Raw genomic sequence first — 22,937 nt, 5'->3', positions numbered from 1 at the left:
GCACACATCCTTGGTTATCCAACATTTTCTCCAAAATTACAGGAGAAAACTGAGGCCTCAATGGGCGTATCTGACTCAAGATTCTTCCTTTAGGCCTGAGACTTGACGTGGGAGCTCCCTGGACAGACCTATGCCTCTCTCACCTGGAACTACATTTCCCTGACAGCTACCTGGCAGACTCGAGGGGCTGAGGCCATTCCAGAAGAAGCCTGGTCAGCTCTCAGGTCCAGGTCCCAGCCGCCCACACTCTCCCCTGGGGCCTCCACTTCTCATCCCCTGCCAGTGCGGGTGATGGTCTGCCCACCTGCTTTGCCCCCTCTCCTCAGTGTCCCTCTAGTCAGGGCAGAGTCGCCATTCCACAGTGCTCACGAGCCAGGTGCCTGCGAAGGGCCTCATGCAGGGCATGCTCCCTGCGGATATTCTCTCCAGCTCTCACGAGTTCGTTGTGTGGGCCACCTTCCTGTCAGAAACCCCACGAGGTCCAGCAAGAGCGGGATGCTCTGGAGGAATCTTCCCACTTGTTAAGGCCAGACCCCTCAAGGCCGCTTTGACCTTCAACCTTCACAAGATCCTCATCTCACCGCCCCCTAGTTCTTGCCCAGGCTTTACCCAGTTTGATGTTCCCAACTACAGCTTTGACCACAGTTGTGGAAGTAGCAACAGATGTAGTACCGTGCAGTGATCATTATTCCATTTACAGAAATCCCCCATATAGCACGGTCTTCCTATAATTCCTGGCCCCAACTGAGAAATGAGGAAACTGGTTCCCTCAGGTCTCCAGGGAGTGGGGCTGCTGGCCCAGGCACTGTCACAGACTCTGGCCCCGCGGCACCTTGCCCAGCACCCTTCTGAAGATGGCGGCTGCACTCTTCCCTCAGGTGCGCCCATCTCTGCAGGTCGCCAAGAAACCAGCGCACCAACGTGGGCACAAACAGCGCCTCCAGCGAAGCCCTGGGACTGGCCACGACCCACTCGGGTCTCTGGGACCACCCTCGCCCAGCAGCTTGTCCCAGAGCCCATCGGCTCTCTGTAACCGGCGTCTGAACCTTCTGGGTTTGACGCCTCAACTACTTTGGCGCGGCAGCCGCTCCCCTCGAGACTCCAGTCGAATCAGTCGGTGGCTCGTGGGAAGCGAAGCGGGAGCTGAAGCGCCCCGGGGCTGCGATATGTGCCAGAAAGACCCGCGCGTCCCGGGGAGCCGCTTCCTGGCGGGATTAGTGCACCTGCCGGCTTCTATCTCTACCCACACAGGGCGACCCCAGGGCCCCAACCGAGTCCCGGCGAAGTTCCCGGCAATTTGAGTCGTGCACATTCTCCCTCGGCAACCCTTTCTTTTTGCCTGCTGTGAAGCTTTTCGGTTTTTATTCTCTTCCCCAGAGTACCCATACCCTCTAGGGAAAGTTTGCGCTAAACTTAACAACTGCCGTGAAATCCGAGCCTGCGACTCCATCCGAGCCTGGCGCCTGGGGCCGCCGCGCCCAGCCCCGCTCCTCAGTTCCAGCCCTGTCGCGCGGCGGCCGGTGCCGACCACCTGGCTGTCAGGCGGCCGGGGCGCCAGCTCCAGCCCGCGAGCGGCCTCCCGGACGCCGGCGACCGCTCGGGGAGGCGCGGGGAACACCCCGCGAGCGCGGCCGGTGCGCGCCCCACACCAGGGCCCGGGCGTCCCAGTCAGAGAGGCGTTTGAGCAGCTCCTTTGGGGCATTGTTTCCCCGGGGAGCCCGGGGGACCTCGGGGAGGGGAAGGGAGACCCGCCCCACCGACGGCCGCGCCGGCTCGCCCACCACCCTATTTACATTTCAAAGGCAAACTTCTGCCGGACTTCCCGGCGGCAGCGGCGGCGGCACCTACCGGCTTTGCACGGGTCGTGGTAATGCTCCAGCTGCTGCTCCGCGCTCTCCGCGCCTTCTGGGGCCGAGTCGTCCCCGACCCCGCCGGCGTCTCGGGGCAGCGGCAGCAGCAGCAGCAGCAGCAGCAACAGCAGCGCGGGAGGCGGCGGCCGTGGCCCAGGGCCCCCGAGCGCAGTCGCCCGGGGCATGGTTGCGAGGCGCCGGCAGAGACCCACGGAGTTGCGGGCAGCGAGAGCTCGGTTCGGGCGAGGCACCGCGCACCGGTTCGGGTCGGCGGCGACTGGGGCGCGATTACGCGCGGCTGCCAGGCATGGCTCGCGCGCGGAGCGAGCAGAGCGCGGCGCCCCCTGACGCGTCGGGGCGCCCAGGAAGCCGCCGCTCAGGAGCGACTTGCCTGGCGGCCCAGGCTGCTGCGGCTGCGACTGTGGCAGTGGTGGCGGTGGTGGGAGCAGTGGCCGCTCCGCCCCTCTCCACCCGGGCTGGACCACACAGCCCTCGCCAAGGGCCCGGGGCAGCCAATCACTCAGGCGCCCCAGGCAAGGCCCCTCCTCTTCCCGGCACCTCCGCAACTTCGGAGGAAGGGGAGCGATGTGAAGATGCTGCGGGCAGGGACCCAGGGTCCGCGGGGCTTCCAGCACCCGAGGGCGACCTTCCCGGGACGCCAGCCTCGGCCTCGGCCTCTGAGCGCACTGCTGCTTAAGACCAAGGCTGGACTTCCCGCCTTGTTTTATTCTCACAACACTCTTTACTACTCCTGGCGCACACGTGGGCGAAGGCCGACAGCAGTGGTGAGAGCTCAGAGCCTGTACCAAGCACTGCGTGCTTTCGGCCAATCGCTCTCCTCCGCGATAAAGTGAGCGTCTCTCAGATAGCTCAGAGCGTGCGTGTGTTTGGGGGGGTGGGGGTCGGGGGAGGGGAAACGGGGCGGGGCGAGGGGGGGGGAAGAGTGGGGTGGGAATAAAGGATTATGATTCCCATGCCGGGAAAGGTGCTTGCTGCAGCACCCCCCAAGACAACCTGGCTGGCGATAGACAGGAAGAATAATTTAAAAGGAGAGTTGCCCCACGAGGTGATCCTATCCTTTAGTACAAGTCTAAGATGCTTCACATTGGCTGAATGATTGGCAAATGAACAGTTGTACGAAGTATTTGTGTTAATTACAGACATATTTTATTAAAACACCATTCTTAGAGCCTGGTGGAATAAAAATGACCAGCTTCTGAAGTATAGTTACTTTTTGCCAATTAAAAACAGGCCCACATAATTTAGGGGGAAAAAAAACAAGGCGTCAAACCCACTCCTATGTTGTACCTGACATGTAAAAATTCTAAGTGGGCCGTTTTGATTTATTACCGTGAGGCTTTTCAAAGACCATTTTATGCCAGCAAAAACTGGCCCTATAAAGTAAAATACACCAATCTGTAGATTTCCAACATCACATCCAGTGTAAATTTTTTTTCACTTAAGTTACAAGGAGAAAAATGGATTTAACTTCCCTTTTGGGTTTCCAGGTGGTTTCACAGTCACTATCAACAAAATCGTTCAGGTGTCCAGGGCAGGAGTCAGCTTTACACTGAATCCTGAATTTCCTGCATTACCATTTTCATCTGTTAGCAAGGGTAACAGGTCGATCAAACCAGTAAAAGCTTATAAGTGAACCACCGGAAGAGTGTGCTACAGGATTTTTTGATCTGGCTTTTAGAAAATGAAAATTGTCTCTGCTTCATATTAACTTTTCACCATACAGGCGCACACACAATGTGGACAGAGGGCAGGATCTGATTGGGAACTGACACGGAGGAGAAAGCAATTTGTGGGGGGAGAGGGAGGAAGGCCACCAAATGGCAAGGAAAGCCATTAAACAGGCAGTAGGTGTGGGAGTCGAACAGTTATTTCTGTCTAATGGACGGCAGGAGTCAAACCCAACGCCACCGTTTTCTGCATTCGTAAACCAGTGAAGGTCACCACCTGTCAGTAGACAAATCTACAAAGTCAACAGCACAAAGACTTAACACTTCCAGGTCTCCAGATGGCACCAAGCAAACCACCAAGTGGCTTCCTCATTAGAAGGGACCTTACAGGCGACCTCTTGTGCAAGCGACTGAGGAGATGTGCTTTTACTGCACCTCTGATTCCCACCTGGTGTAGCTGTCAGGTCTTCTCACCAACACTCACCAAACATTTTAAAGACAGCTGTGCTCCTGGATGAGCAAGTGGTAGTTTTGTCAGTTTGGCACTAAACCAACAAATACCAGAAAGTACTTGCATATGGAGTAGAAAGAATGAAGGAAACACTGAAAAGGGATGGTTATTATTTTCTCTCATGGTTTTTGGTTTCACTCAGAGTTTACATAATAAACCCTAATCTTGGCTCAAAGTTTCTAAATTATAATTTTCTTTAATAACTCCCATCAGAAAGCTAGAGGTAGAAGTAGCACAAAGGCTTTATGATATGAAGCTGCTCAATTTAGTTCCATAACTACATTAAACGTATTTGTGGGTACCCCCCTCCCATAGCATCCTTGTCCTATGGAAACCTACAAGTGGATACAACCTTCCTCCCCCTTCCCGCCTGTCTTCCAGCCAAGTTAGTTCATCTCTGCCCCGGTTGCCAGAAGAACCAAGTTCTTTCAAAGCAGGTCTCAAACCCCTCCAGGTCTACCACCTTGATGATTTTCTCCTCTGTGGACCACTACACATCAGTAGCTTCTCCCAGTCAGAAAGCAGAAGATCCAGTGTAAAATGGTAGCTCTCATTTGTTGGTTCATTCCTTAGTTCACATTACTGACCGCTGGTAAGATACTGAGTTATTTGGAAAAATAACTTTTAATATATACAATATTGAGCATCTATCTAAAACTTACACCGTTAGCCGCTCTTCAGAGTGGTCCCTGAGGCCCCCACGCACTCTCAGGGCTCCCTTCTAACTTTCCAGCCTTGGTTCTTAACCCCTCTTCCTCCCCAGTCTGGCTGCATCAAGCATCTTGCAGTCATCCTACGAAGGCTTTGCTGCTTCACAACTCCTGTGTTTGCCTGGACAACTTGAGAAGTTTACAGCCTGTATCATTGTGTCAACATCTACTATAGCAGCTCCACCACTGAGGACCCCACATCTGTCCTACCCTACTCAGGCTATAACCTGCAGACCTTACTGAGCAATTCCAACTTGGAGTCAGTTGCCTTCCATTTCTCACTTTTAGAGACCCTCCCTTCCCTACAATGTTTAAGTCCCATAATCTTAAAGAATGCACTACTAAAATTAAAATGACCAGTTAAAATTATATACAGCATCTCTTCCATTTTTAAGACTTGAAACTCTCATGAAAATCATTTTAAATATATTTGTGGACTGTATTACCATTGACTCTCATATCCAATGTAGAATTAATTCCCCACTTTCTAACATTAAACCACAGATTAACAGCTCAGTGAAATATTTTTGACTTTGCAATTTAGAAACTAGCTGCAAACAGATCTTCTTATACCTCTAGTTTCTCAGAAAGACAAAATTGTATTTCATTGAAGATATCAAAAATGATTCAAATTTGTACCAATTTTAACTTGGTACAATTACTTGGCTAACAGAACAGTCAACTATAGGTTTCCACTAAAGCAGCTAATAAAATCAGGAAGAGAAAATAACCAAGGAGGTTCACAAGAATTTGAGTAACTGGTTAAAACTGGAGGTGAAAACAAACACAAGATAGATAGACCTGGAGAAATTGACTTTGACATCGCACAAAAAGCCACCCCCGTTAATATAAAACACTCATTTCTAACATTATCTCTATGTTATGTGCTGGAGTGGGGGTGTCTACATTTGATATTACAGAAGCCAAAACCCTAACTTTGGTAACTCTGGGGCTAAAAATGAGCGCTCCCTTTAAATTACTCTAGATTCTTACCTATAGAATGTGTCTGCCGTATCAGCTTCACAGAATAGTTGTAAAGAACATATGTGAAACTGCTTTGAAAAAGTGATGTGCTAGACAAATGCAGGCTACTATCAGGAGAATGATGGGGGGTATAAGGTAAGTGGGGCTCCAGTGGAGTCACTGGAGGTTATATTTAAATAAAGTCAACAATGATAAAGGAGAAAAGTCATTTTTAAAAAGATAAACCTTAGATATTGTATCATTTTTCCACTGTGCATTCTTGCAAAATAAAGTGTTGGGAGGAGCGATCTAATCTTAAATTTTAAATCCTTTATTTCAGGTGTCAGCAAACTGGTCCACTGGCTGCTGTTGCTATTATACTGGACCTAGCCATCCTCACTGGCTTCTATGCTGCTGCCCACGGCTGTCACGCACAGTGGAAGCTGTGACAGAGACCCACTTGCAAAATATCAAGTATTTTCTATCAAGCCCTTTACAGAAAAAGCTTGCTGATGCCTGATTTATTTAACAATGGAAAGCTATTAGTAATATCTCCATATGAACACCAATAAAATTGGTTCTCTTTTGTGTTTGTTTGCCTATGAAAGAAATAAAGCATTCAAGGGAAGTACATTTAACTGTTTATTACTTTTTAAAAATCCACCTTTAATTAGATTAACAGACTAGATTAGAATCTCAAATGTATCTGATACATTATATACTGGATTTCTATTACTAAAAAGTCAATTGGCATAATGGCCTACACAAATCCAGAGTGTGTACAAAATGGAAGCAATCATCAAGGAATAGTTATTTCCTTCCAACTATGTCACCGATTGTCCATGCTCTGTGGGGATTATTAAAGTCAAGGTTGTCACAGTTGAAAAGCCCAAGTGGGCCTGCTTTTCCAAGTATATTGTTATCCTTCAAATAGAATTCTGTGTTCTATCTTTCCTATCTTCAGCTCTTTCTTATAACATTTATGACTTCCAAATGACCTATACTGATGAACTGGGATAACACACATTGCCTCATCAATCTGTTAGCAAGTTTAGTTCATCAATACTTGACTGTCAGATGCCTTCATGATTTTTTTTCCATTTCCTAAGACAGTCAAATAAGAACTGAAATTTTACTTTGTCTTTGCACACTTCTGCCTACAGCTCCAATAATAATGTTAAATCAGATGGCTTTTAGAAAAATGGAAAAGAATTATTCTTGAGTTTTAAATTGAATCTTACAAAATTTCTGCAGCTATGTTAACTTTCTGTAGATATCTACCCTACCTTTAAATCTAGACTATTTCTGTACACAATTCCAAACAATCTTTTTAAATTTTCATTTCTTTGATTCTTTAACATCTTCATTGTTAAAATATAGCTTCATAGCTATGGAACTTTTAGGAAGATGTAAAACATTAATGAATACTGTGCTTTCATATATCATACACTTCTATTAACTATTTGTCTCAAAATCAACAAAATGAAATATTAATGCTGAAATCTAAACCTAAAAACCAGATGCAACTGTAGTATGCACATTACAAATAGGTTTTTCTTTCCCAGAAATCATATACAGAAGCAGCCCTTCAGTATGTAGTTTTTCCTAAACAAATTACATTAAAACAGTGTCTCTTTTTTACATTTGTAAAAATTCAAGAAAGTTAAAAATAAAATTTGCAAGACATTTGGCATAAGGTGGTTAGTAAACATTTAGAAAACAAAATTTTCTATCAAAATGAATATAAGTTGTGGATAAACTCTAAATAAAGTGGCTTTTGGAAGAACTAGAATTTGCAGCAACCACATTTATACAGAGGTCCATCCATTTGAGAATACCCAAGCGGACCATTCACTAGGTTCAGCTATCACCACCACATAACGGATTTTAAGAGGATGGGGGTTGATTTATGGGCAATTCAAGGAGCCCAGCACGATACACTAAAGAATGGTTTACTGGCTAAGCATCGTAGTTCCACCTCATCCTACATTTGTACTAGGATATGTGTGTAACAATGACAACTACTGATGTAGCTAAATATCAGGAGAAGCATGCTTACAGATAAAAGAGGAAAACTTATTCGGAATTTTTGATAGTGCTCAAAGCATCAGTTGGTAAGTTGAGCAAATAATGGTGAATGAAAGATACATGGCATAAATGGAGTAGAAACCCTTTAATTAAATAATATTCTACTTTATTATTCTATATCTGAGAGCTAGGGAGCTAGAGCATTGGTAAATTAGTGCTTCTCTAGATACAGAAACACATCCAAACCCTCTATGAAGTCATACACTAACACAAATTTTTAAAGGACTTTCAAGGAGATTTATAGTCATTCCAATGGAACTCAATGTATCTGGAAAATTGGAAAAAACTAATTTCACTTAAGATTGCAATAGTGTTCAATTTAGACTTATGTATTTGAAAGCAGCTAACACACTCATTCCTTAAAAACCTTACCTCGTACCTACAAAATCATGAAACAAATTTTAATTTTATTAAGATAAAAGCTTGCTATCCAATTTATATACTCTATCAGACAGACTATATGTTGTTAAAATTACTTTACATGGAGTTAAAAATTACATAAGTCATTATTAAATACTGACTTTCAGATTAAGATGGTATTTGCCGGTAAGGAGGAAGAGAAACTGGAAGAACTGGCGGGTTACATTTAATGTAACATTTTGGTTGAAGAAGAGGATTTACCTCTAGCGTCTTATCAGACTTGTTTTCCCATGCCAGCTATACTTAACTGGTAAGAAAACAAACTTTTCACTCGGTATAGTTTTTACATCTCATACTATAGAGTGTAGACTTGATTAATTTATAAAAACATTTTTTTAATGAAAACATTTTATGTAACTTCTGACGGCAGGAGTTTCACATTAAGATTTAAATACAGCTGTTTCCGGCCTATCTAAAAACTAATATACAATACTGTTTCAACTGGTCATTTGCATAGCAAACTATTAAACTAGATACTCAATGGTTCTAGGAGAACTTCACATTATGGATAGTCCCAAAAGATGTATTCAAATTAAAACTACTTCTTTATTAAAATGCAACCTTTATTTGCTCATCCAGGAATCAGCTAACCAGTTTCACCCCATTCCCACTTTACATGGTACACCAACCTGAACAGATTTTGTGCCATAATTTCATTCAAAGGGCTTGTCATTCACTTGGTGACTATACTGGACAATCTAGATGTAAGCAAGTTTGGGGATTTTAAAGTGGGTGTTCCCTGTATTAGAAAAGTATAGTTTATAGTGTACTTTTAAAAATCGCATTCAGTAATATTGCCTTTTTAAAAAGTTATCTTCAAATTGCAAACACATCTATTTTCACAAAACAATTTGGTCAGGAAATTTTATTTTAACATTCTAAAGCAGTAATGCTTTAGATGTTATTTAAGTGCCCCAGACAGGATTAACAAAATTAGATGTTTCTAAATTACAAATTTAGCTCCTGTAGGAGTCCCAGAGAAGAAACAGAAGAAAACAATCCCCCCCCAAAAGAAGTATGACACACATTTTGAAGAAACCCCAATGTTTCATGCAATGGTAGGCAAGATGTAAAAAGCCATCCAAATTCAAACATTTCTACACCAATCATCATCAGAAAAAAGTACTCTGTAGTCAATCTTTACATCCAAATGCATTTGGGAATCTACACCTACGTTACATTATTTAATGTTATATACATTTATTACCCACCCCCCATTTTTAATAATTTCTTATGTAAAACCTTCATTCAAATCCAAAAAAAATGTAAGACTAATGTGGGAAGAGGGGGGAGGGGTAATCACTTTAGACATTCAGTTAAAATGTAGTTTATCTAAATCTCAAAATGTTTAATAGAAACAAGTATCTTCTCCATTTAACACTTTGCTTTCTAACTGTACAGTAAATTGCATTATAGAGAGTACATCTCTATCTTCAGACTGTATCTTCTTTGGATGGAATTAAAATTAACTGAATAGTTTTAAGATAAATAAAGTTGGTCCAACTAAGATGACAGCAGATATATATTACATGCAGGATTGATTTTTAATTCTCACTTAAAAAAAAAAAAGGATGCAGTTGAGTTGGGAGAAAAAAAAAGCAGGTCAAAAAAGAACCCAGATTCAATATATAAAAATGTCCCACAACAGATTGACAATGGCAATAAAAATAAGAGAAAAAAAGTAATCTTTCTGGAACATCATTGTTCAATAATGTAGAAACACTAAGTGCCAGGAAGATTTCTAGTCATGTAATTTTAGCATCCGCATTTCCCCCTATTAATTTTATTTGAACAAATGCTTTAAATAAACTATTTGTCCTCTTCACTGAAGAGAGCTTGTTTATTTCATTTTTAATGAGCTAGTTTTTGGGAAGATTAGCCATGTACTGTAGTAATGTCTACTGCATAAAATCCAAGCATTTGCTGTGAACAGTTGGAGAAAGCAGTCAATAAGAACCTAGGATCAATGGAAATAGATGTTACTTTAAGTCATCCACGAAAGAGAGACCCACAGAGTACCCAGTGTTAAAGCCCAAATCTCTTCTTGCTCTTTATGCTGTGCAAGTTCCACCCCATTTTGATCCGAAGTTCCAGATTTTCTTGGGTCTCTAGTCAATTTTCACATTAGTATAGATTTTTCGGACAAAGGCACTTGTTCCCATGTAACCAATTGCTCCTGTAAAGATAAATAAGATGTTTTCAAACATGCATACCGAATAGCATTCGTCGTTTACAAACACAAAGCCCACTGCTCTAGACTGTAATTCTTAAGATAATGTCTTTGTTAATATTTCCTTTAATGTTACTAAAATTGTTTTGTAAATCACCTATTATTGTCATATACCAAGTCTGACTTGATGTAGTATTTTTAGAATTTTAGAATTAAGTATTGATTATTTGTGTGCTCAAAAAACATATGCATTAAAATACATCTCATAAGAATAATTTGATGATGACAAAATCTGTTAAATGAAAAAACATGTCTTTTTAAAAATTTGAGCATATGCTACACTAACTAGACTATTAAAATAATATTTGCAGGATCCCCAAACCACATGATACCTTAATGATAAGTAAGTAGAAAGTGACTTGAGTCTCAGGGAAGGTCAGAGTGTCACTGCTCAATGTCATTCAACATTCTAAAGAAAGAGGCATTTTGTGATAGTTTCTTTTTTATGTTTAAAATGTAGAAGCTACATGGTTCACATTTGAGGGGATGGACAAGTGAGGCAATTAATTACATAGGTGAGAAATTTTGAAGTAGTGTTTTTTTTTTATTTTTATTTTTTAAAGATTTATTTATTTGTACAGAACTGGGGTACAGGCCAGAGATGCAGAGGGTGAGAGGATTCACCAGAGACAGAGTGGGGTACAGAACAGGCAGATCGACAAAGTACACTGCTGAGGAGAGAAGCAGTTGCGCCATGTGGTCACCTCCCGGGCAGGCGGGAATCGAACTCATGCGGAAGTGGCTTAAGCTCTTTTGTGCTGTGCTTTAACCCGCTGCGCCAACAGGAAGGGCCCTGAAGTAGTGTTTTTAACAATTAGCCTCAAATGAGATTCAAAACACCAGAAATTAAGAGTATTTATTCTGTTAAATTAATATCTACCACCTAAGCCAAAAAGAACAGTATAAAGTAAGGATGTACAGGGCACACACAGGGTAGTTCTTCACTGCAAATACCAATGAATCTTTGGAACAAGACTGCTCATCATATCATCCACAGAATATCACCATTAGGTTTAGGAATTAGCCCAATATTATGAAAAAGTGTTATTATTAAATATTATTAGAAAAGGTTTATCTTCAATGAATAATCTTCAATGACCCCGAAATAAGCAACTTTGAACTTTTATTCACCTAACTGGTATGTACAAGGACAGAAATAATTCTATGGTTGGTAAAAGGAAGCTCCTCCTTATGTGATTAAATATAAAATGACAACAAAGTCAGAGTATTAGAATTACTAGTAAGGCATTTAGTTAGCCAACAACAATCAACGGTTGCTAGCCTACAAAAAAAGTAAGACAACCAGACATCAAGTACTTCCTGATTAAAGTTTACAAACCAGCTAGGTAAGTATTTTAATTATGATCAAGTCACTAGATCTACGTGCCACTTTACAAGAAACATGAGGGAACACGCATGGAAAGCTTTCACATGGAAAAATAGCAAATGACACCCCAACTATATAACCAGAAAAAATCATTATGTGGAAACTACACAGATTTAAAATCCAACAAAAAAAAAAGTTTCTGGCCCTCCCTGGTGGCGCAGCGGGTAAAAGCATAGCACTGAGAAGCTAAAGGCACTTCTGCATGAGTTCGATTCCCGCCTGCCGCGGAGGTGACCACATGGCGTGGCAGACCTCTCCTGACCCGCCCACTGCTCCCCTCAGCAGTGTACTTCATTGATCTGCCTGTTCTGCTACCTGCTCTGTCTCTGGTGGCTCCTCCCACCCTCCGCATCTCTGGCCTGTACTCCAGTTCTGTATGAATAAATAAATAAATCTTTAAAAAAAAAAGTTTCTTAAAATTCAAGGAAAAGTAAGGTGGTCAACAGATAAAAAGAGACATTTTCACCAAGCAGTGCATGTTTGATGCAAACAGACAAACTATTAAGAAAAGTGAGGATGACCAGGGTCAATGTGTATAATAACTAAATGGTTGACTGTGTAATTTTACTTACCTTTTTTATATACATGTACTGAAACAGTATTATATGTCAACTGTAAGTAGAACCAAAAATTTAACTGGTATAATATAACATTAGTCTAATCCTCCAGATTAAAAAAAAAGGCTCCCTTTTGAGAGCAAAACAGTTTCAACCTAGAGAATAATTTCTCCTAATTTTATAAGTATCTCAAGAATAAGCTTAGAAAAATTATTATAAAAATCTCTATGAAAGAGGATATTGAGTACTCTAGAAAAGTAAGTATCTCAGGAGTAAGACATACAATTTTAAACTTAATTTCCTCAAAAGTAAAATATTTTGCTCAAAACATAATGTTATAACAATCTAATAACTTGTCTCCTTAAAAAGTAATTTTTTTCTACATCAAAAAAATCAAGTATTTTCCCTTCCATTACCAACCAAAAAAAAAAAAAAAAACTCTACAGCAGTTATTACTTCATAGGTACATATAACTTTTTGTATTTCAAACAATTACAATTTGAACTGTTTCCCATCTCCCTCCCCTTACCCCCCAAAAAAAACTAGCTCAGTAGTGCAGGCATAGAAATTGATTAAGGAGTAAAAGCTGGGACATTGCCAGGATGGCAAGGAACTGTATAAATATGCCAAGATTTTCAAACAGCAAAAAGAAATTTCAACATAAGAAGCACTCAAAAAAATTAATTAAATTTATTCCATTTTCACTGGAAATGTCGATACTACCAAATCTAAATCTTCCTAAGATCACAAGTAGAAAGAGTCAAGAAAAAAATATTAACCCTCTGCATAATGACATGATTCTATGCTGCATCAAATGCTGGTAATAATCAAGAAAAATCTCATTTTAAATAAGAGTAGTTCAGTGAGCAATATTCTTAAGGAAGGGTGGACAATGAATCTCCTGAGGGCCCAGGAATACATGAGAATGTTTCCATGTGACAGCCACAGCTCCTACTCAACTTTCTGTCGAAGCTGGCTAACTATCAGTGAAAAGGTTATCACAACACCTATAAATAAAACGTGATCACAATACAGAGAATTGTCCTCGCTTATAGCTTGAAGAATTAGTTTAACTCATTTACAGTCAATCTCACTTGTGTGTATGCTCACACATAATCACATACATGATGCATGTGAACAGTAGACTCTGACATTTAACAATTCCAGAATACAAGGAAGACCAAGAACGTCTTTAGCCTTATTAGCAAGAAACAGTGGCCACCACTCACTGAGCACCTACTATTTACCTGATGTTTCCCCACATTCAATCACTGAATTCTTATCATAGCTATGAGGCAGGTGTTACTTCTATTTTGACAATGAAAACAGTGGGCCCTCCCTGGTGGCACAGCAGGTTATAGCACTGCACTAGAAGCTAAAGCCACTTCCACATGAGTTCGATTCCTGCCTGCCTCGGAGTCACGTGACCATATGGCACGGCAGACCTCTCCTAACTCGCCCGCTGCTCCCCTCAGCAGTGTACTTCGTCGATCTGCCTGTTCTGCTCCCCACTCTGCCTCTGGTGAGGCCTCTCGCTGCCCCTGAGCCTCTGGCCTGTACCCCAGTTCTGTATGCACAGATTTTTAAATAAATCTTTTTTAAAAAAAAGAAAATGAAAACACTAAGGAAGAAAGGTTAAAAATTTGTCCATACAAACATGGCTATCAAGTTACATTCACGTCTAACGTGGGACACAGGACACTATTACAAATAACAACTCTAAAAAGATATCTCTATTTTACCAATGAGAAAATGAGATTTACTCCAGAACATGTATGTGGCACAGCCAGAACTGAGGCCCCTCTGCAGACACCGAAGTGTGTAGTCACAATCAGTAAACTGCTACTTCCCAGACACTGTTCAATAAGCTTCAGAACAGAAATCATTCCATTAACACCTTAACCTCTTTACATCATAAACTTTCCTGATGAATTGAGACCTTAAAAAATGCCATTCTCAAAATACGTGAGAGACTAATTATGATACAATGTGGGACAGCACCATACAGAATAATTTGTAACAAGGCGGTAAACTAGGTTTGACAGGATATTTAAAAGGACAGAAATCAGACTCTAGTTATTTTGGTGTTACTGATTTAACAATAGAATACAATTTTATAATTCCAATACTGTATTTTTTGATTCTGAAACATTCGATGATTTACTCATGGTACTCCAAGAATTTCAGTACTTACCACACATTATCCCCAAGGCTGTGCTAAATACTGCCATGTATCCAAAGTAAAATGATGTTTGAAATAAGCCATACATCCTGGAATAAAACAAAATAATTCTGTGTAGTGGATCCATTTTTACTTTCAACATAAAGCCTTAAATTCTAGTGTTTAAGAGACAAATTTAGTTTCCCGAATACAAAATGAAAAGCTGTTCCAAGAAAATGTCTTGACTTACTTTGTTTTGAAAAAATAGTAATAAAAGGAATACATGTAAACATAGATTGCAGTTGATGCAGCAGAGAGAAAACTTGTCCATTGCCTGGGGGAAGAAAGGAGGCTATTGAGTGAATGGCATTAAAACAAAGATCTTGCAGCAAAGAATTTTATAAAGAGCATCCTTTAAAGTTCTGCATTTTAAAAAGCAAGTGTATGTACAAAGCATTTAAATGTATCAGCAGAGAGGCTAGTGTTAGAAGGACACAGCCTGGGTGCTGTGACTCTATACAAGCAACCGTCAGCCTTTTCAGGTGCTGTGTCCTTGTGTCTACAGTAGCACAGTGCTTCCTTTCATAAAACTATTATCAAGCTGACTGTACAACATATTTCTAATAGTGATCCTCAATAGTACAATTTTTTTTTGCCTGTTAACTGTTTCAAAAATCCTCATCTTTTTATAACCGAAAAAAATATTAAGTAGCAAAATTTCTCAAGTTGTTCTTTTTCACCATTCAACATACTTCAAATGGAATTTTATTTGAAAGTCCTTCCCACGACTTACCATCTATAATCCTCTGCATTTAGTAGAAAGTATGTGCATACAATGGTCACGCAGACGGTCACTATGCATAGGATGACCAGCACCAGCATCATGAAGCCATAGACATAATAGATCTTATATGCCCAGAAAGATGTGAAGATGAAATACCTACATAAAATGCAATGAAGACAGTTTTCTAGTCTACTCTTAAAACTTAACCAGCTCATGATGTATCTCAACTGCATCTTAGATCTCACCTTTTTCTCACTTAAATCTCAATATTTGTTTTTCAAGTAACTTCTAACAATTTCCCTTATTTTTTCCCATCCATTAAATTCTCTCAAAAATATTTTCTGGGCTAACTGTTCAAGAACTGATTCTTTAATAAAGCACTCATCTTGAAGCAAACAACACATAAGAAATTTAAAGTAAAATGAGGAAAAGCAAAACCAAGACAGATAAAAAAATTTGCAAAATAATGTCAATTCCCTCATTCTTTCACTTTTTGCAGACATTAAGATTATGTACCTTTTTAAAAGATTTTTTAAATTTATATATGCCTACAAGAACTGGGGTATAGGCCAGAGGTGCAGGGCTATGAGAGGTTTCACCAAAGACAGAGTAGGGAACAGAACAGGTGGATTTTTCTAGTGATACACACTGTTGAGGGAAGCAGGAGGCAAGACAGGAGAGATCTGCTGTGCCATGTAGGTCACCTCTCTGGTCAAGGATAGGGGATCAAACTCATACTGTAGTGGCTGGTGATAGCTTGATAGCACTGAAACTTTAATCCTAGTGCCAACAGGGATACTCTGTATTTTACAGAGAATCTTATTATATAATAAAATAGGTTTGACAGGGTAATAACATATAAAAGTAGGAAAATAAAAGTAACTGGGGGGGGGGGGAGAGGGATAACCAAAAGAAGTTTCATGCTATTTTCAGAAGACAGTGAGAGAAAGGGCATTAATATTTTACACTAAGAAAGACCCTTGACAACAATTCCTTTACTTAAGACATTCTTAAATAAGTACAGGATTTTAGACTCTTTTTTCATGTTCCCTTCTTTTCTTGTTCATCTTTTTTGTCATAACTCATTTTAACAGATATTACAGAGTCCTAAAACCACATAATAGGCTAGCAAAAAGACTAATGACTAGAAAATCTCTACCCTCATAAGAAATGTAGATGGCCCACAAGCATATGAAAAAATATTCAATATCACTTGTAATAAGGGAGATGCAAATTAAAACCACAATGAAATACCACCCACACCAGTGAGAATGGTACATCTTAAAACAACTAGCAACAATAAATGTTGGTTGGTAAGGATGTGGAGAAAAAGGAACTCTCCCTACACTGCTGGTGGGAATGCAAACTAGTACAACCACTATGGAAAACTGTTTAGAGGTTCCTCAAACTGCTAACTAAACATGGAGCTAACTAAACATGACAGCAATCCCACTCCTAGGTATCTACCCAATAGACACAAAAACAATGATTCAAAAAGACACCTGCACCCCCCATGTTTATTGCTGCTTTATTAACAATAACAAAGACATGGAAACAACCCAAATGCCCAAAAGTAGATGACTGAAATAAAAAGTGGTACATATATACAATGGGATAGTACTCAGCAATCAAAAAAGATAAAAACACCATGCCTTTTGCAGCAACATGGATGGGGATGGAAAAGACCATGTTTAGTGAACTAAGCCAAAAAGAAAAGGAAAAATACCGGATGATTTCACTCACTGCAGGAGTATAAAGGACCAGGGGAGAAAATAATAATAATAACAAACAACTATATACCAGAGACATTTTATGGGGGTGGAGTGGGGAATTGGATCAAAAATGGGGGGAGGGGGTAAAGTGCACTGAATTATGGTGATGGCACATAGGTGAACTGGTGGTGGGAAGCCCATGCAGATTACAACTGAGATGGAAAAAGGCTCAAAATGATGTAAAAATAAACTATTATATTATTTAAAAAAACATATCTCTACCCTCATGGAATTACTGTTTAGTGGGGAACATCAGAAAACAAGCAGTCAGTCTACAACATGACCTGTATTTCATCAAGGCACCTATGAGTGGCATTTTATTGGTGTGGTTGGTGAGTCTTTGGAGGACTAGGCCCTGACTGACTTCCGGCTTACTTAGTTCCCAAGGACCTTCAAATATTTTAAAAATACAACAAAAATCCAGTAACTCCTTACTTAGTGCACATGTGATCAAAGGCTGATTTCTATTCTCTCCTGTTGAGAAAGGTCTAGAACATAATACAAAAAGTCTAAACTCCACCTAAGTATTTGAGGACAGAGAAGAAAACTACTTTTAAATAGCTACACAGACCACCTTCTCTAAGGCGTGGAATTAACAGACTAAATCTGCTAGATGTCTTTCCATCTAACACATCTATACCTATTCTAACTCATAAATAAATTCTCAGTACATTTAAATCCCTGAAAACACAAATACATTGCCCAAGCTTACATTTCAATAAAGATTGAGCCAAAGGGTAAAATTCCTCCCAGGCAAACAATAACTGCAGGCTCCATGAACCTGGAAAATATTAAAATTAGTAGTTAACTTCTCACATGATTTTCGTATTACATGAATTCTGGTAATTGAAAGCAGGTGCTTGGTATTTTAAACTAACCAAAAGGATAGAAACAAACCAGAGAAAAGAAGATTTCAAATTAGCTATGTTATTACTGAATTTTTTTCCAGGATTAAAGGCTAAAATAAAAATCTGGGGAAATCTTGTCACACTCTTGGCACTGGAGAACTCTAGAAAGTGTTTGCATACACTCTACACCTCTCCATACCTTCAAAAACTTTATGTATATATATTTTTTAGTTATTGAAAGCCATAAGAAAATTATGTCTTGAGATATCTATCTGAAATGTTTTCCGAATTGTGGACTTTCTATCTCTTCTCTTACTCTCTTTGGTTTGGTAATTTCTCTTTCTGAGACACACAGTTAAGGTGTGATGAGTTCTGAGTTATAATGGAGCCAAAGAATAAATAAAAAAATAAAATTTAAATCTCACTTCACTCCACAAATATTTACTAATGACAACTAGTAGTTCTCCACTTGCAATGCCTTCTGTCATCTTATACTTTTGCAAACACTGGCCCAAGGTATTTCTAGTTAACATTTCCCCCAAGTCCCCCTAGGCAGAGGGAGAAGTCCTTCTCCCATGCTTCCACTCTTTGAAGAGAACTCCATCACAGTGCTGTCCACACACTGCTGTAACTGTCTAATTAGAGCCCTGTTGTACAAACCTTAACAGACAGAAGTTATTCATCAAGGTATTCCCAATGCCCAGCACATAAAAGATACTACATTAGTTATCTCTGGAAAGCACTAAAAACCTTAGAAGAAAATCAAAGAAATTGAGAGTCGGAAAAAAAACTTTAAAAAATCATTTTAGTCTTAGTCTAGCCTTCTTTCCTCATTTTATAGGGAGCCAAGATCCACAGAGGTATGAATGCCCCCCCAAAAGTCAGTGACAGCCAGACCTAGTACTCAGAGTTTGGTTCCAGTGTGGCTGCTATCTAAAGAAAATGAAGAAGCACACATGCTTACAAGTAAGTGCGCCACAGAGATATGGGCAAGGTCATGCATTGTCCTTTCCTCTTCCTTACATTAGCCCTAGAGGCCCAGAGCAATGCTTCTAATTTCTGATTATGTCTTTCCTTTAACCTTATTCTTCCCAATAATGTGAAAGTATGGATACAAATGGCCTTTAACTTTCTAGTTCATCTTGATTTGAAAAAAAAATAATTTTAAAAACAAACTATTGAAGTTCTCATAACCATAAATCTAAGAAAACAGATACACAGACAATTCCTAAGTCTGAATAAAACACTCTCCTTTAAACTGTAAGGGCCATTTCATTCAGCCTGCATTTCTCCAACTGTCTATGTATCTCCGACTATACACTACTACTTGAAAAGTACCTAAGATAAGCTGCATTTTATTGTTGTGGTAAAATATCTGTATCAGAGACTTTTTAAAACATATTCCTTGGTATGAGTAGATAGAATCTACTGTACTTTATGAGAAGATGGAAAATGTAATAAATGTACAGTAAGACTTTTATTTTTGCTTGCTATGAAAAATTAGGAAAATAAAAAATGCAGAATAGCATAAATCAACAATAAAATATTGAACTCATTAATCTGAAAAATCAATATAAATGTATGAATTCACATTTAAAATTTGAATTACAAAAATTAAAAGTATAAAAATAATCGCTTATTTTATGTTCAAAATTAGAAAAAAAAAAACAAATAATTTCAAATTAAAAAACACCAGGAATTTCCAAGCCAATTGGTTGAACTACACTTCTGCTATAAAGGTATCTCTCAGTTGTTAAACAAAAATACGTGTCATTCTTTGACAGGATTAATCTTAAATTATGGGAGGTCTTCAAAAACACATTTTGTGCATACTTATAATAAACATGAATTTGAGAGATTTATATTAACCAGAAGTGAAGGTAAAGAATCTAAGCTAATAAAATATAACTGGTTTCAACGCAAATTCATCTCTCCCTTGATAGAGTATGTGTGATTATAAATGGGTATCAATTTTGTTTAAATAATATTTGGAAAGGAAAATGAAATTATGAGCCACTAGTTGGCAAACTTTTTCTGTAAAGGCTCAGATAAACACTTCAGGTTTTGAAGGTGGTCTCTGTCAACCACTGAACTTTGATGTTGGCAATGTAAAAGCAGTCACAGACAATATGCGATCAGAAGCCTGGCTATATTCCAATGAAACTTTACTTACAAAAACAGGCAGCAGATGAAATTTGGCCTAGAGGTTGTAGTAATAAAACTCAGTTGCAACCTTAGTTCCCAACCATCTCTACAAAGTAGTCTACTTATCAAAACATTTGACATATCTGTAAATGGTATCAATATTTGGAAAGTGAAATAAGGATACAACACAGGCTGGAAGAAAAACAATAAATTCTTAATTTCAAATTTAAGATAGTTACCCTTACAATACATGTCAATATCTATACACAATATATATTGACAATACATGTCAATAATAAACATGAATTTGAGAGATTTATATTAACCAGAAGTGAAGGTAAAGAACCTAAGCTAATAAAATATAACTGGTGACAATACATGTCTATATATATATATATATTAAGAGCTTATATGAGCAACAATCATATATAATTTAACATTCTTTTTACCATTTTTTCTCCGGTATGGGACGAGGCACTGCATTGACACGACAAGGAAAGTTGGGCTGACCTGACAGATTTCGGCCAAGTATTGTACCAACAAGATTTAGAGGAAGAATAACAAAAAAACAGATGCAACAAACGGCCACCTGTAAATTAAATTAAAATGGGTGTGATTACTCAGAGAACAGTAACATCATTACAAAAAAATAAATAAATAAAATGGACACAAAATTTAAACACATTTTGACCACTGGAGAAAATATTCTAAGTTCTATATACTGGCTAAAATTTTGCAAGGTATTTCTTAACGTAAATAAGGAAAGAATATGCTTTAAAATATTATAATTCATCTAAATGCAAGTTTCCTGTCTTCTGTAGTGCCCTTTTTTTAATGCTGACTATGATATAGCCCCTTATGCTTCACTTCTGTCATGTTTTAGCGTATCCTTTCTCTTTCACCAGTATAGCCAACTTATTTACTTGTCTGTATGACCTGGAGCCCCAATGTTATTAATATTGATTCCATAATTCATAACACTATTTTCATTAGAGAAAATGCATGAATATACACATACAAATATAAACCAGTAAGACACCAAATGGCTAAAATAAAAAAGATTGACTGTATCAAGAGCTAGGAATTATGTAGAGCAACTGGGGGAATGTTTATACAGTGCAAATAGGAATATAAACTAGAAAATCACTTTGGAAAAGTTTAATAGCTTCTTGAGAAGTAAACCGTCTGCACCTCCTTAGTGAAGTATTAAATCTCAGCGCTATCATACCTACAGTCTAATGATCCCTGGCCAGGGAGTTAATTAATCTACATAAGACTCAGCAGACATCTCCTGTCTCACCCACTGCTCCTCTCAGCAGTGTATTGCAGTAGATTCACCTGTTCTGCTCCCACTCTGTCTCTGGTGAATTCTCTTGACACCCTCATACCTCTGGCCTATACCCCAGTTCTACGCCAAAAAAAAAAAAAAAGAAAAGAAAAGTAAACTATCATATGAAGCATATGTGCCCCAGAGTTGTTATTTATCCAAGAGAACTGGAGACATGTTTAAACAAAGACCTACAGAAGAATCCTCACAGCAGCTGGATTTGTAATAGTCAAAAACTGGTAACATTTCAAAAATGTATTGCTGGGCAAATGGATAAGCAAATTGTGGCATAGCTATGCAGTGAAACATTGCTGAGCAAAACAAAACAAATAAGCAAACTTAATACATGCAACAATATCAATAATTTTAAAATTATTTTACTGAAAAGGCAAGAAAGAATATTCTGTGTGACTATTCATATGAAAATCTGATAAAGCTAACTGAGAATGTGAGTGGGAAAGAGAGTGGGGAAAGGGGGCTTAGTTACAAAGGTACACAACAAAATTGGACTTAATACTTCTTTTTGATTGTGATGATGGTTCCTCAAATATATTCATATTATCAGAGCTAGTCCAACTGCACACTTTAAATGCATGCAATTTATCACATATTAACTATACTTCAATATAGCTGCAAAACATACAGACACAAAGGCATAAGACAGTCACTAAGAGCTGACTACTGAACAAGATAAAGCTGAAATTCATTTTGAAAAACAGCAAAGAAAAAAGACACACACACATCAAAAAACTGATCACCACCACCAAAACAAAGCAAATGTGATTTTGGGTCAACTACTATTTAAAAGTTCTCAGGTTTTATTTTGCTAAAACAGGGATACTGCATACCACTAGCTCAGATGACATAAGGAGTGTGAAAATGCTTTGTATACCACAAGGAGCTATACAAATGTGTCTGTCACCATAATTCATCTCGTTAGGCATGGTACATCATTTCAGTCAACAGAGATCATTTTAGATGCCGTCTTCATTCCATATTACTACTTTTCTCCCCAATCTCATGCTTTTTCCATTTAATCATTAAATCTATACTTCTTTTCAAGTCACTGGCAATTATTATAATAATAAGAGTATCTGTCACACTCTGCTAAAAGTATATGACATCCCAACACTAATTCTACAACTGTCTTGCTAACAAATCTACCTCACTGCACTATTCGCCCACATTTTTTCATCCTGTTCAACAGGTATAATAATCTATCATCCTTTGCCTCTAGAAGTGAAGTTGTTTCTGCATGTTTGCTTAAAAAATCAGTAATAGTTCCTTCACCAGTGAGAATGGCGTATCTTATAACAACTAGCAACAACAAATGTTGGCAAGAATGGGGAGAAAAAGGAACTCTCCTGCATTGCTGGTGGGAATGCAAACTAGTACAACCACCATGGAAAACTGTTTAGAGGTTCCTCAAACTGCTAAACATGGAGCTTCCCTACGACCCAGCAATCCCACTCCTAGGTATCTACCCAAAAGACACA

At 39.2% G+C, this 22,937-nt stretch overlaps 2 protein-coding genes across 2 annotated transcripts in view; both read right to left on the bottom strand.

The window, feature by feature from the left end:
- TLL2 (tolloid-like 2) overlaps window positions 1-4,914 on the bottom strand; it is a 104,849-nt gene extending 99,935 nt beyond the window's left edge. Inside the window, exons 1-2 of the mRNA XM_004681026.2 lie at window positions 4,903-4,914; window positions 1,849-2,446 (exon numbers count right to left, since the gene is read on the bottom strand). Coding sequence (XP_004681083.1) covers window positions 1,849-2,446; window positions 4,903-4,914 — 610 coding nt within the window. The remainder of the gene's footprint in view (window positions 1-1,848; window positions 2,447-4,902) is intronic.
- Window positions 4,915-6,323: 1,409 nt separating this feature from the next.
- TM9SF3 (transmembrane 9 superfamily member 3) overlaps window positions 6,324-22,937 on the bottom strand; it is a 47,461-nt gene continuing 30,847 nt past the window's right edge. Inside the window, exons 9-14 of the mRNA XM_004680585.2 lie at window positions 20,564-20,703; window positions 17,834-17,902; window positions 15,359-15,505; window positions 14,816-14,899; window positions 14,599-14,675; window positions 6,324-10,406 (exon numbers count right to left, since the gene is read on the bottom strand). Of these exons, the coding sequence (XP_004680642.1) occupies window positions 10,339-10,406; window positions 14,599-14,675; window positions 14,816-14,899; window positions 15,359-15,505; window positions 17,834-17,902; window positions 20,564-20,703 (585 nt within the window). The 3' untranslated portion in view covers window positions 6,324-10,338. The remainder of the gene's footprint in view (window positions 10,407-14,598; window positions 14,676-14,815; window positions 14,900-15,358; window positions 15,506-17,833; window positions 17,903-20,563; window positions 20,704-22,937) is intronic.

Source organism: Condylura cristata, unplaced genomic scaffold, assembly GCF_000260355.1.
Source record: "Condylura cristata isolate star-nosed mole 26May11 unplaced genomic scaffold, ConCri1.0 scaffold00011, whole genome shotgun sequence".
NCBI classification, from domain to species: domain Eukaryota; kingdom Metazoa; phylum Chordata; class Mammalia; order Eulipotyphla; family Talpidae; genus Condylura; species Condylura cristata.
The sequence above is the reverse complement of the archived record's forward strand: the minus strand, read 5'-3'. Positions and strand labels throughout refer to the sequence as shown.